Genomic DNA, 14912 nt, shown 5'->3' with positions numbered 1-14912 from the left:
AAAGAAAGGTAAGTGCCAGCTTAATCTCAGCACCCAAAGATGAGCCACAATGAGCCACTTGTCTGCCAATAGCAGGCAAGGCCTGGGGTAAAGGTGTTTTATTACCAAGCAAATGTCTGAGGACAAAGGCAAGAGTAGAAGATGACAGGATGAAGTGTTAAGACCGAAATAAAGAATAAGCCAGCAATTGTTGAACAGCTACTATGCCAAGGGCACACCTTTAAATGCCTACTATGTTTCAGGTACTATGCCAAGTCCTGAGGTTACTGAATATACAAAGTAATTATCAGTAAGAGCAATTAAGGTTCAGGTAAAAAAGCAGATAGTATTGAGAGTCAATAAAATGGATCCCAGATTAGGAATGTTAGGAGGAGGAAGACTTTTACAGAGGAAGTGCTACTCAAACTGAGATGTGACAACTGAGACAGACCAGGTAAGTGGCAGAAGGATGACTGAGGCAGAGAAGGAGCTTGTGTGAAGATGATTCAAAGGTAAAAATACTGCTTGGTGCTTTATATATACGTAGAGTGGATTAATTCAAACCAACTCTATGCTCCCTTTTGTGGTCTGTTATTCTTTCCAATTTATTTAGATTTTATTATTTGGTGTCATGAGCACTTGACAAAGGTATATATATGATCATCAGCCCAAGCCCAGGGAGAAGGTTCTAAGTCTTGGACAAAGAGGCTTCTAAAATGATCTCATTCATGTGGCAGCATTGTAGTCAAGGTAAATTCCTCAAGTAAGGAGAGGTTCACCCATGCCTGGACCCATGAAGGCTGGACTTGACAAGGACTGACAACTGCATGATGACAGCCTTTCCTGTGGACAGGGTAGAGAGGTGCTAACTTGACACGTATGGGATCAACCAGAAAATGGGTTCTGGAGTACTTCCAATCCCTGGTAGGCACTCATCCAAGGAGTTCTTTGGTCTTCACTGCTAGATGCCTGTCCAACTCTTCAACAATGTCTTCGGCCATTTGGCTGATCTGCAGAAACACAATATGAAAACAGCCTGGTAATTGGAAATAAAAAAGGATTGGGGGACAAATAATCCAGAACTATGAAACGGTGTTCTGGGAAATAATAATGGTGACCAATGGTGACCAAAGCTTAAAGTGAGTCCCAGTCAGGCACTACCCTGAGAAATTAACATATACTCTTTCCTACTACAACCTCATGAAGTAATTCTTATCACCAGTTCATAAAAGAGGAAACCTAGTTGGGCAGACCACTTGTTCAGAATATAACCATGAATCAAGTATCAAGTAACAAAATTTAATACCAGGTAGTCAATTTCACAGGCTCAAATTCCTAAACATTATTGAAGAACACAAAAGGGGCTAGACTTATCTGGCCCTTAATAAGCCACTAGGAATTTCTTTTTCTTTTTTTAAAAACATTTATTTATTTATTCCCTTTTGTTGCCCTTGTTGTCTTATTGTTGTAGTTATTATTGTTGCTGTTAGATAGGACAGAGAGAAATGGAGAGAGATGGGGAAGACAGGGGGAGAGAAAGATAAGACACCTGCAGACCTGCTTCACCGCTTGTGAAGCGACTCCCCTGCAGGTGGGGAGCCAGGGGCTCCAACTGGTATCCTTACACAGGTCCTTGAGCTTTGCACCACCTGTGCTTAACCAGCTGTGCTACAGCCTGACTCCCTTTTTTTTTTTTTTTTAAAGATTTATTCTTAGAAAGAATCTTTTTTTTTTTTTTCTGCTTCCAGGGTTATTGCTGGGGCTCGGTGCCTGCACTACAAACCCACTGCTCCTGGAGGCTATTTTTCCCATTTTGTTGCCCTTGTTGTGATTGTTATTGTTATTATAGCTGTTGTTGTTGTTGTTGAGTAGGACAGAGAGAATTCTAGAGAGGAGGGGAAGACAGAGAAGAGAGAAAGACAGACACCTGCAGACCTGTTTCACTGCCTGTGAAGCGACTCCCCTGCAGGTGGGGAGCTGGGAGCTCGAACCAGGGTCCTTAATGCCAGTCCTTGCGCTTGGCGCCATGTGCACTTAACCTGCTGCGCTACTGTCCAGCCCCCTCCACTAGGAATTTTTTATGCTCCTGACACTCTAGCATATTAAATCCTCATACTGATAGGAAAGATCTCAATAATTAAGAAAATGTATCCTGAAAAAAGAAAATGCAGAACATCTAGTTATTGAATTCAATAGAATTTTCAGAAATTCTGAAAATAAATTTAATGAAAATTAAAACAAGAAATAATCCAGTTAACAAAAATTTGATGTTTTGGCTCTTAATTACAACATTTACTGCAAGGAAGCTACGGTGAAATGGATAAACTCCTATATCACTGATAGGAATTCAAACTAATGCGAATTTTCCCATTACTTTTTATAAAAGAATTTATTTATTTGTTCATGAGAAAAACAAGTAGAGAGAGAGAGAAAGAACCAGACATCACTCTGGTACATGAGCTGCCAGGGATTGAACTCAGGACCTCATGGTTGAGAATCTAATGCTTTATCCACTGCACCACTTCCTGGACCACTCATACTACTTTTTAACCCCCAAATCTGTCAACTGAGAAATTACCATGTGAATGGAATCTGACTTTTTTTTAAGTTTTATATACAAAGATTTTATCCAAACTTTATTTTTATAATGAAAAATCAGAAAAGTGACAAAAATGGGAAAGCAGTTGCATATACATTACCACTAAAAATAATTAAGACTATTTGTTATAGCAAAGATATAATTATTAAAAATATTCTACTATGCATTTCTAAATGTTAGGTGTTTGATAACAAGCATATGCTACCTTTACAATCAGAAAAATGAAATGCTTCAAGACATGATTTATAATATCAATGAAACATGCTCATGTTATCTACAAATTAAAGAAAAAACAGGATATAAGGTTATGTATATACATAGTAGAAATTATCTCAAATATCTTTTAAATATACATATTTTATAACTAGAAGGGCACATGTCAAAATATTAATGGTGATTATCTTTTAATGATGAGAAGATAGGTAATGTATTATTCATGTCAGTATCTGTCATATCCAGCGTAAGACCTCGTATATAGCAAGTATTCAGGGAATATCTACTAAATGAACAATTATTCATGTTCTATATGCTTCTGTATTTTCTAAATTGACTGCAAGAAATATGGGACTCCCTTCAAGAATAATAATAATAAAAACCATTTAGTAAGTACTATAGCCTTCTTCCCTGTCTCAAAGGAACCTAAGACAGGAGATCTGTAGCAGGAAGCTTTGAAGGGAACAGTAAAAACAGTGATGGTGTCCAGAATCTGCACTCTCTGTGTTTAACATGCATGTGTTAAGAGTATGTCAGATACATACTGTTCAGCTGCACAATGTGTGTCTGGCATCTTTACTTGCAGACCACAGGCTATGGTCAGGAGCTGGAAACTACATGCACTGGAACGTTATAGAAACTAAGAAAGATTTGGAGCAATTGGTCCCAGGGAAGGGCACAGCCAGTCTCTCACCACAGCAGCTGTTAACACATTGTTGAGCTGGAAAAGCAAAGCTCCAGAGGCTACAGGGCACTGTGCAAGAGTGGCTGTGCTCAAAATGGCTGTTTAGTCCATCCTCACTCAGCTGCAGACAATCCTTGCAGACTTCTTTTGCTACTATCCCAAGCAGTTGCCATGGGGTGTGGTGTGGCGTGGCGCCCAGCAGAATTCCAGCACTGCAGGCTAGTAGTCAGACAGCCAGGAACAAGGGTTGGACAGGATTGGATGGAGAGTACCCAGGATACCCTGGAGGCAGAGAGGTGGAGTGGTGGTGCGAGGGTTAAATTCTTAGCGTGGTGACAATATGCAAGTCATTTCCCACTAGTTTCCTCATCTGTTTAATGGGGATGCTACTTTCTTTTTGAGAGTAGTTGTAATGATTAAACAAAATCTCAAATATGTAAGTACATTTTAAACTAGTTACCTATTATGCAAAAATACTGTGTTACTCTAGTTTTTACTGTAATGTTCTGACTTCTTTTCAAATTTATCAATTAGTGAACAAATTTACTAACTTTCTACCATAAGTACAGGTACCAAGTATCCGGCCAGTTTGCCTGCAAGTTCACCTTTTCCATCTTAATCGGACTTCATGAAATTATGATAACTAACAAGACAAGGTGACTAGCAGTATGCCCTCTTGGTGAGAATTTATTGCATGCCAGACACTAGGAAACTTTACATGTTCCATTAGACAAAGTTAAAAACAGGCTGGGAGTATGGATTGACCTGCCAATGCCCATATCCAGCAGAGAAGCAATTATAAAAGCTACAACTCCTACCTTCTGCACCCCAAAAAGAATTTTGGTCCATACTTCCAAAGTGGGAGAAATGTTAGAGGAAGATGATTAGAGGGCTCTGAAACCCAATTCCATCAGGACCCAGAGAGAGAGGTGGGAAAAAAAAAAAAGACATTTGGAAGTAGTAATAGGTATAGCTGTGACTTAAAATGGAAGAGAAGGCAGAACCATAGAAAAAGTGAGAAAAATAGATAGTTACAGAAATCACAGTCAACCCCTATCTGTGACCTTGGGAGAACTACTGCAGTTTCCAATGGAGGAATGTGGACACAGAACTCTGGTGGTAGTAATGGTATGGAATTGTACCCCTGTTATTTTGTAATTTTGTAAATCACTAATAATAAAAAAATCACAAGATTAAAAACTCTTTACATGCTTATTTCATATATCTCTCAAAAACATGAAATACTATTAACTCTCTTAATGTTACGTTAATTATTTCACCAGATAATTACATAGTAGTAGGTATTATGCAAAGTGCTTTGTCCTCTGTTAACTTCACTCAAATCCAACATAACCTCTGTAAGGCAGGTGGGAGAGCCATTATCCCCACTTTTCAGAGTAAATCAAAGCATAGAATGTTAACTAACCTGCCCCCAAATTCCCTGGTATGACTGAGGCAGGCACTCACCCACCCCCAACTAATAGTTTTCTGGTGCTTCTTTCTTTTGGAGGAATTGACAACATCTGGGTTGGTCCTTCCTCATTTAGGTGAGCTATGTCAGGGTCACAAACATAGTTAATCCCAACCCTATATTCCAAGTCACCAGGTTGGGAGAGAGCTGAGGGACGGACAGAAAGGTACACATATTTACTGAGGGCCAGCAACCATAACAAAAAAGTGAAAGGGCTAGGATTTGAATCAGGTGCATGTAATGCCTAAGCAAGAATCCTTCCCCAAAACAGAAGCCTCACCAAGATTATCATGATTTTTGATCATTCCAAATTCAGAGAAATGACAGGCAAAAAAAAAAAAAAAAAAAAAAAGCAGTTAGCAAAGGCATAAAATGCAGTTAGCAGGAGCAGGAAGTACAGCCCAGAACATGCCTGAGGAGCAAGTCATCCTCCCTGATGCCTGGCTCAGAATACACATGTGTTCTACTCACCTCCTCATTCAGTCCAATCTTGCTATCTGCCAGCCAGGTCAGCTAGCTAGGAGTCCTCCCCTTCTGCAGCCCCACTAGGACCCAGTTTCATGTCAGAGTAGCTCAGTTTCTTAGAAAAAGGCAGCAGTGAAAGGATCTTGGCCAGTTTTACTGGTGGGGTATGCCAAGTCCTTTAATGTTCAGCTGGCCCATTATAGCAAAGTAAAGTGAAGGTGAAGCAGCAGGCTGGCAGATGTCATAGCTGTGAGTAGGAAGACTGTCACATCCAGCGTAAGACCTGGTCCTTCTTTAGAGGAGAGCTGGCCTGGGCTAAGGATTGGGAATAGGGGTCAAACATGATAATTGCAAGGACAGACCTTACAACTAAATTATTTCATTCCTATATGCTAAAGATTGTTTATAGTAAGATTTTTATTTGATCTTAAAACATTTTTCCAAATTTAAAAAAATCTGGCCAGAGTTAAGCTGTCCATGATTCCACTACCAGAAATAACTGCCGATGATATTTTGAAGCGAATAAGCTGCCAATCTTTTCATGAACGTATAACTTTTCAGTATAAAAACTGATTACAGTGCAGTTATTAATCTACCTCTAAAAAGCCATTTGGTCCCTGCCCCTGCCAAGGGTAGGTAACATAATGGTTATATAAAAAAGCTCCCACTTCCAATCTATCATGTCTGCAAAATATTTTGGGGACTTCCTATATAGAAAGAGCCTAAAGAATGACTGTAAAACAATTTCCTACTGTCAGAAATTTAGATGATTTCCAGTTTTCTACTATGACTCATAACACATCAGTGGATACTTTTGAAGATTCCTTTTTTCATATTATTAAAGATCTATTCTGGGCAGGGGCAGATAATATAATGGTTATGCAAAGAGACTCTCATGTCTGAGGCTTTGAAGTCCCAGGTTCAATCCCTTGCACCACCATAAACCAGAGCTGAGCAATGCTCTGGTTAAAAAAAAAAAAAAAAAAGGTTCAAATGTTAGGGATTAAAAAAGATAAAGATATATGCACCATGAACTTTAAATATATGCACTTCCTTTTGTTGTAATTCCACGTTTGTGATTGTATCCTTAGAAAAATTCACTGCAATATAGATTTATTTTTTAAAGATTTATTTACACATTGAGAGCTGGGTGCTGGGTGGTAGTAGTAAAGAGAAAATTAAAAAACTGGATTCAAAATTTTATGTACACTACATGTTCTCAATCACATTAAAAAAACTATGATGTTTAAGAAAAAAAGGAGAGAGGTGAGAGTGGAAGAACAAATATTCCGAAATGTTAGGAGAAGTTATTTCTACAGTATGGGATTATGATGTACAGTCCCCCCATTTTTAAAGTCTTTTTAACTGTCTACATGGGCCACAATTTTGCACAATGAACATCTACTACATTAAAAAACAGGAATAGGGAGTCAGGCAGTAGCTCAGCAGTTAAGCGCATGTGGCATGAAGTGCAAGGACCGCCTAAGGATCCTGGTTCGAGGCCCCGGCTCCCCACCTGCAGGGGCATCACTTCACAAGCGGTGAAGCAGGTCTGCAGGTGTCTATCTTTCTCTCTCCCTCTCTGTCTTCCCCTCCTCTCTCCATTTCTCTCTGTCCTATCCAACAACGACAACATCAATAACAACAACAATAACTACAACAGGTAAACAAGGGCAACAAAAGGGAATTAATAAATATTTTAAAAATATGAAAAAAATAAAATAAAAAACAGGAAAAAAGTAGATAAGCACATCTTTTAAAAACTGTTTTGGAAGTCAGCAAAGTAGCTCATCTAGAGAGTCCATCTGTTCTGCCATGTGCATTACCCAGGCTGAGTCTGGCCCTATCACACTAGAGGAAGATCGGTGCTGTCCTGTTTTTCCCTTTTCCCTCTGCTTCTGCATTTCTATCTGAAAAAGTCACCAAGAAATGGTGAGCCCCAGTGATAAGAAAAAAAAAAAACGCTTTTAAAAAATATATATTTTGGGAGTCAAGCGGTAGCACAGTGGGTTAAGCGCACATGGGGTGAAGCGCACATGGCACAAAGCATAAGGACCAGTGTAAGGATCCTGGTTTGAGCCCCCGGCTCCCCACCTGCAGGGAGGTTGCTTCACAGGCAGTGAAGCAGGTCTGCAGGTATTTCTCTTTCTCTCCCCCTCTCTGTCTTCCCCTCCTCTTTCCATTTCTCTCTGTCCTATCCAACACTGGCATCAATAACAATAATTTTTAAAAAAATGCAGGCTGCTCTCTGTCCTAATTTTTTTAAAAAAAGATTTATTGTGGTCCAGGAGGTGGCGCAGTGGCTAAGGCACTAGACTCTCAAGCATGAGGTCCTGAGTTCAACCCCTGGCAGCACATGTACCAGAGTGATGTCTGGTTCTTTCTCTCTCTCCCCTATCTTTCTCATAAATAAATAAAATCTTTAAAAAAAAAAAAAAGATTTATTTAGTAATGCTAGAGGAGAGCGAGCTAGAGCATTACTCTCATATATACAATGTTGGGGATCAAACTTGGGACCTCATGTTTGTAAGTTCAACTCTCTTAACACTGTGACACTCCCCCGGCCACCAACTGTTAGCTAAACTATCATATTTTCCATCTTTAGTACGTAAATTTTTAAAATTAAGAAAGTAATTCAAGTCTCATAATCAGAAATGACCATTGTTAACATTTCACTACATACCTTCAAATTATCTGAGTATATATGTAACTGTACAAGAAAAAATGTTTGATATTTAAGATACTATTTTCTCAATGAGTTCTTACATTATTATAAATAACTTTACTTACGGTCATATGGTTAAAAGTTTGAATAGAAGATACTGAGTGGAAGGCTATATACATAGTTCATTTTGCTTTTTTTTTTTCCTGGTTTTTTTTGTTTTATGTCTGGTTTTCTTTCCTTTATTATATTTTCCTTTTTAAATTTTATTTGTATTGTTTACTTTTTTGTTGATGCAGACATTTATATATTGATTCATTGGTAGAGGCAGAGAGAAATTGAGAGGGAAGGGGAAGACAGAGAGGGAGCAAGAGAGACACCTGCAGCCCTGCTTCACCTCTGAAGCTTCTCTCCAGAAGCTTCTCCACTGCAGGTGGGGTGTCAGGGTCTTGAACCTGAGTCCTTGTCACTGTAATGTGTGCATTCTTCAGGGTGCATTACTGCCTGGCCCCTGATTTTATTTCTTAAATAAGGAAGGTAGGGATTGATTATTACTTTATTAAAAATATTTTTTTTGGGGGGGCAGGTGATGCACCAGGTTGAGTGCACATATTACCATGGGCAAGGACTCCAGTCCACGCCCCTGCACTTATCTACAGGAGGAAAGCTTCACAAGTGATGAAGCAGTGCTTCAAGTGTCTGTCTATCTATCAATCATCTCCTTCTCTCAATTTTTCTGTCTCTATGAAAATAAAAATAATTTATTTTAATTTTTTAACCAGACCACTGTTCAGCTCTGGCTTATGGTGGTACAGGGGATTGAACCTGGGACTTTGGAGCCTCAGGCATGAGAGTCTGTTTACATAACCATTATGCTATCTACACTCCGCCATATATATATCTATATATATATTTTAAATATTTATTTATTATCTTTTGTTGCCCTTGTTGTTTTATTGTTGTAGTTATTATTGTTGTTACTGATGTCATTGCTTAAACTGCTGTGCTACCACCCAACTCCCGTAAATAAATCTTAAAAAAAAAGTAATGGTCCATTTTCATTTTGAAAAATAAATTAACAGTAGTAAAGCACAAAAGAAAGAAAACTAATCTAAAGTGAAAAACTAGGTGCAGTGAGTTATGGCTTCCAACAAGGTTCCAGTGGGTTTTTATCAAATATTTCTTCCTCCTTCAATGAGCACTAGTTATCTGATCATTCTTCCTTTTTCAAGGAATGTGGTAAATTCTGGTTCTTGAGGTAGGTGCTTAGACTTAATGAGTGAGGAGTCCCCAGAGACCTGAAAACCTGAAGGTTTACTATCAGGAAGCAATAAAAAGACCAAGAGTGGGGGATGAGTAATGGTGCAAGTGGTAAAGCACACTTGTTACCATGTGTGAGGACCTGGGTTCAAGTCCCCAGTCCCCACAAGCAGTAGGAAGACTCACAAGTGAAGCAAGTGCTGCAGGTGTCTCTCTGTCTCTTTTCCTCTTTATCTCCCTCTCCCCTCAATTTCTTTTATTTATTTATTCATGAGAAAGATAGGAAGAGAGAGAGAAAGAACCAGACATCACTCTGGCACATGTGCTGCTGGGGATTGAACTCAGGACCTCATGCTTGAGAGTCCAAAGCTTTATCACTGTGCCACCTCCCAGACCACTCTCTTTTCTTATCAAATAAAAAAAAGAAGAAAAAAAGGGGGGAGGAAAGGCTGTCTGGTCAGGACATTGAGCCCCAGCAATAACCCCAGTGGCAATTAAAAAAAAAAAAGCAAGCAAGTCAAGAGTGACATGAAGAGATGGGCAAGGCAGCTATATGTGAACCCAGACTCCAATGAGGCCTGATCAATACTTGAGAAATGGCAGTTGAGTTTATGAACCTCTTTTAGCTGATACAGGGAAAGGAGAGCACACAGTTGGCAAGAAGGGAGTTTTGAGAGCCAAGGAATCAGATACCTTAATGGTGTTTCTAGCAATCCAAGCATATCCTTCAAAGTAAGAATTACAAATCATCTTTTATAGAAGATGAGCCAAGTGACTTTCCCAATGAGCCAAATAACTTTCCCAAGGTCACAGTACATCAAATGCAGCACAACCTCTCTCTAATTGGCGACTCTCTGAGGGTACACTATAGTGCACGTAGATTACAATCTTGCACATTTGCTTTTGCAGAGTTAGCTGGAGAACTTTTATTATTTTAAATACACATTCCTGGGCAGATTTACTGAATCAGAAAATGCTGGAGCAGGGCCCAGTGTCTGCAGGGGTTACCACATACCTGTATTTTATTTATTTATTTTTTTTGCCTCCAGAGTTATTGCTGGGGCTTGGTGCCTCTACCATGAATCCACTGCTCCTGGAGGTTATTTTTTTCTCCCTTTCATTGTCCTTGTTTTTTTTTTTTTATCATTGTTGTGGTTATTATTATTGTTGCTGATGTCATTGTTTGATAGGACAGAGAGGGGGAGAGAAAGCTAGACACCTGCAGACCTACTTCATCACTTGTGAAGCGACTCCTCTGCAGGTGAGGAGCCAGGAGCTCGAACTGGGATCCTTACACTGGTCCTTGAGCTTTGAGCCACATGCACTTAACCCACTGTGCTACCACCCAACCCCCATACCTGTGTTTTTTTTTTTCACACCTGTATTTTTATATGCTGCTCAAGTGATTATGCTGCTCTGATAGATTATTGGGTTTTTTATTATATTATTGTTTAATAATATGTACATAAATACTTTCCTGCCCCAGCAATGATGTAGTCCATGTGATCTGATTAGCCATGGGATAGGACAAAAACAGAAGCTTAAGGTGTAGCTGAGTGGTTGGGTTTACTCTTTGAGTATCTGCTATTCCCATGAGAAGATGCCCTGGGAAGACTGCTGACCCAAGAAGATTGAGAGGTATATAGAAAGTACAACTACAGAATGGTTTTACTCATATGTGGAATACAGAGAGTTGAGTAGGGGCCAAGGGGTGGCACACCTGGTTGAGCGCACATATTAAAACGTGCAAGAACCCAGGGTCAAGCCTCTAGTCTCCACCTGCAAGGGGAAAGCTTTGCGAGTGGTGAAGCAGTGCTGCAGGTGTCTCTCTGTCTTTCTCCCTATCACCCCTTCCCTCTTGGTTTCTGGCTGTCTCTATCCAATAAATAAAGATAATAAGATAAAAAAAATTCTCCTAAAAAATAGTAATTAAAAAAATTGAATATACAAATGTAAAAAAAAAGTCAACCTATATCTAGGATTGTGGAAAACTAAGTGGTTTTCCTTTATCAGAATCCCAAACCAACCAGACAGAAGAGCAAAAGAGTATATATGTTCTTCGGCTGTTAGAAAAATCATGACTTTTTTTTTTTAATGCAAAAATGAGTCATGACTTTTCCGACAACCCAACAGCATTCTGAAGTAAGTACGCCTGCCCTTATGTTCATATCTACCTTTTGCCAGCAAGGTGACTTTGGAAAAGTTAGTCTTTGAACCTCACTACCTTACAGTTTTGTAGTGATGAGGATGAAGTGATGTAGACTGTTCAGTACAGAGACTAGACCACAGTCAAAGATCAACAGCATCTTCTCGTCCTTGTTCCCAGGGTCCAGCACAGGGTTTTGCCCAGAATGGAAATCCAGTTAGTGCTGATTGTACCGATAAAGGTGAACTCTGTTTTAAATTTCCTCACTTAAGATATAAACGAGGGATTTTCTGGGTCAGATACATCAACACCATATCTGCTGGAACCTTACCTGTTTTTTTTTCTTTTTTCAAGATTTTATTTATTTATTCATGAGAAAGATAGGAGGAGAGAGAGAACCAGACATCACTCTGGTACATGTGCTGCTGGAGATTGAACTCAGGACCTCATGCTTGAGGATCCAGTGCTTTATCCACTGCACCACTTCCCGGACCACTCTTACCTGTTTTTCTATGAGCCTAATGGTGTCCTCTGAGGTCTTGTCCTTTGATTTCTTCAGCTTATTCATCGCATTGGTACGAACCTTCCGTAAGGAGTCTTTGGCTTTGTTGGTGCTCTGCTTGGCAAGTTTCACCAGCATTTCTCTATGCTCTCTTGTTACTCTGATAAAGAACAAAAGAATGTTCAACAAAAGTATCCTATCCATTAAAACAATTTAACATCACTCACTTCACTAGCTTAACAGTGGCTCATCTTCACATTCCTGCAGCAAGCCCAGGGTTGCACTTAGGGCCTAAGTTCTTCCTGGTGAATTCACTGAGGAGACTCAGAGTACTACTAATTGATCCATGGAGTCTAGGATATATGGACATGCCATGAAATCCAGACTATGCCACTACTAATGCCATAACTGACTTTGTCTCCCCACCTGCAGGGGAGTCCCTTCACAAGCAGTGAAGCAGGTCTGCAGGTGTCTACCTTTCTCTCCTCTTCTCTATTTTCCCCTCCTCTCTCCATTTCTCTCTGTCCTATCCAATAACGACGACAAAAATAGTAACTACAACAATAAAAAACAACAAGGGCAACAAAAGGGAATAAATAAATAAACATTAAAAAAATCTTATTATTACAGTAAATTTTGAAATTTGTGTACCATTTCAAAATGATCAAGACAAAACACAAGTGCTAATTAAACACAGGGAAATTATTGTATCAGTACCAGTTAACCCCCAAGAAGAAATTATGTATGTTTGGTACACTATAAAAGCTTCCTAGATGTCAACTAACATCCCTACCATAATAAAAATAAGCACATTCAAGGCCTACTACAAACCTTGGGGTTAGATACCCTGCGAGTTTTTCCTTACAGGAGTTGTAGGTTGTTACTCCTATTTTACATTTCATAATCACAACAGTACAGCCAAGACGCCCACGTATTTGTCCAGCTTTCATCTCTGTCATTAACACAGTGAGTGCCTACTACTTATCAAAACCAATGCATGGCACTAAGGGTATTACTAACATGAGCTTAATAGCCTTTGCCCAATTCTTAGGGAGTTTATTGGCTAGGGTGAGGGAAGACAAGTAAAGAGACAATGACAGCAGAATGTGAGAAGTGTTGTAAGAAGGAAACTGAAAAAGTACAAGGTACCACAGCAAATTTACCAGGAACTGTCTGGGGAGAGGGTAGTAAGAGAAGACTTTCCTAAAGAAACTATTGTCTAAATGTGAGAGTCCACTAATATACAGGATCTTTTTCTTCCCAGTAACAATAGTGCTTTTCCCTGTCTCCTATGAAGCTTCATGTGGCTTTATAAATTGCTTTGGCCAATGAACTGTGTGTCACTTCATGTCAGAAGCTTTATAAGCCCTACCACATTTGTTTTTATTCATTACATTACAAATTGAGATGGAAATTCTGTCAACTTGGGTTCCAGACTGACTATAATGAACAGTTGTCACCACAGAGCATGACTAAGAAATATATTCCGGGGGGGCTGGGCGGTAGCACCGTGGATTAAGCGCACATGGCACAAAGTGCAAGGACTGGCATAAGGATCCCAGTTTGAGTCCCCAGTTCAAGCCCCTCGCTCCCCACCTGCAGGGGGGTCGCTTCACAAGCTGTGAAGCAGGTCTGCAGGTGTCTGTCTTTCTCTCCCCCTGTATTCCCATCCTCTCTTGATTTCTCTCTGTCCAACAACGACAGCAATAATGACAATAATAACAACAACAATAAACAACAAGGGCAACAAAAGGGAAAAAAAATAGCCCAGGAGTAGTGGATTTGTAATGCAGGCACCAAGCCCCAGCAGTATGGGCAATTAAAACATTTCCCTTGAAATATGTATATGTACCTTATGTGATTTTATTTGTCTTCCTTCAGTATACAGCAAACTAACAACATACTGTTATATGAAACTCTGATTTATCTCAATGATGCTTAAAAGTTGTAATTAATAATGACAACAGTCACTGAGGAAGAATAGTCCACAAAGTTGACAACAAAGAACTGCAAAATGTGATTTAATTTCATGCATCTATAAAAGGTTCTGTTGTTAAGCTCAAATTTTGGTATGTAACTATAAATAAAAGGGTTAACTCTAATAAGGAAAAAAAAAACCCTATTGTTTGAAGCCACAGATATTTGGGGATTACTAGTACTACAGCATAGCCTATCCTTGAATAACACATCACACTAGAATCTGGGAGAATAAGTGCAAGTTCCTGTACCAGAACAGGAAGTGGAGATTTCTAGGAGGAAGAAGAATCATGGACTGGCTCTAGGTAGCCCAGAGACCATGTTTCATTTGAGGAATTAACTGGAACACAGACATCAAAGAGTGTGACAAAAGAGACCAGAAAGTCATACTGTCGAGAGTCTTCCAAGATCATGAATACTATTTACAGGCAAAAAAAAAAAAAAAAAAAAAGGAATACCTAAATAAGTTAATTTGTTATCTTACACAAAAATCAAATGCAAGCTAAATTCTCAAGAACCAGTAGTCTCAGTACAACATAAGTCCTCTGTCTCCTGTTGTGAAACAGGTATCACTGGCCTCTCACCCTCAAAACAATGTGGCTTTTGCTCAGTAAGGTCACTTCCAAGATCTAGATAACGTTTTTTTTGTAAAACAGTAACAGGCATGTGTCAAAAGATTTAGTGGCATCTACCTGGTATTTTCTCCCTGACAGGGAAGACACAGTTAAAGAATTTTGAGAATGGATAAGCTCCAAAGACAATGTGAATAGCTGTGCTAGAAATAAATAATTCAGGATTCATTTATTCAAAAGTATTCTCAAAATAAAAATGACCCTGACTACTACCATTATTAAACCCCTCTAAACTAGGTGTGTACTTTATTACCTACTGACTATCCCAACAATTCTTCAAACTAGATTCTAACAGTCCCATTTTCCAAAGAGAAAATTGAG

The 14912-nt window shown here is 39.2% G+C and overlaps 1 protein-coding gene across 4 annotated transcripts in view; it reads right to left on the bottom strand.

Moving 5' to 3' along the window:
- Positions 1-554: 554 nt before the first annotated feature.
- The window catches only part of MRRF (mitochondrial ribosome recycling factor), a 74111-nt gene continuing 59753 nt past the window's right edge, over positions 555-14912 (bottom strand). For all 4 annotated transcript variants that reach the window (XM_007539941.3, XM_016185000.2, XM_016184999.2 and 1 more), the window contains 2 exons: positions 11983-12142; positions 555-989 (listed from right to left, as the gene is read on the bottom strand). In XM_007539941.3, coding sequence (XP_007540003.1) covers positions 912-989; positions 11983-12142 — 238 coding nt within the window. In that variant the 3' untranslated portion in view covers positions 555-911. The remainder of the gene's footprint in view (positions 990-11982; positions 12143-14912) is intronic.

This window comes from Erinaceus europaeus, chromosome 10 (genome assembly GCF_950295315.1).
Source record: "Erinaceus europaeus chromosome 10, mEriEur2.1, whole genome shotgun sequence".
Lineage (NCBI taxonomy): Eukaryota > Metazoa > Chordata > Mammalia > Eulipotyphla > Erinaceidae > Erinaceus > Erinaceus europaeus.
This window is presented reverse-complemented; position numbering and strand designations above follow the sequence as displayed.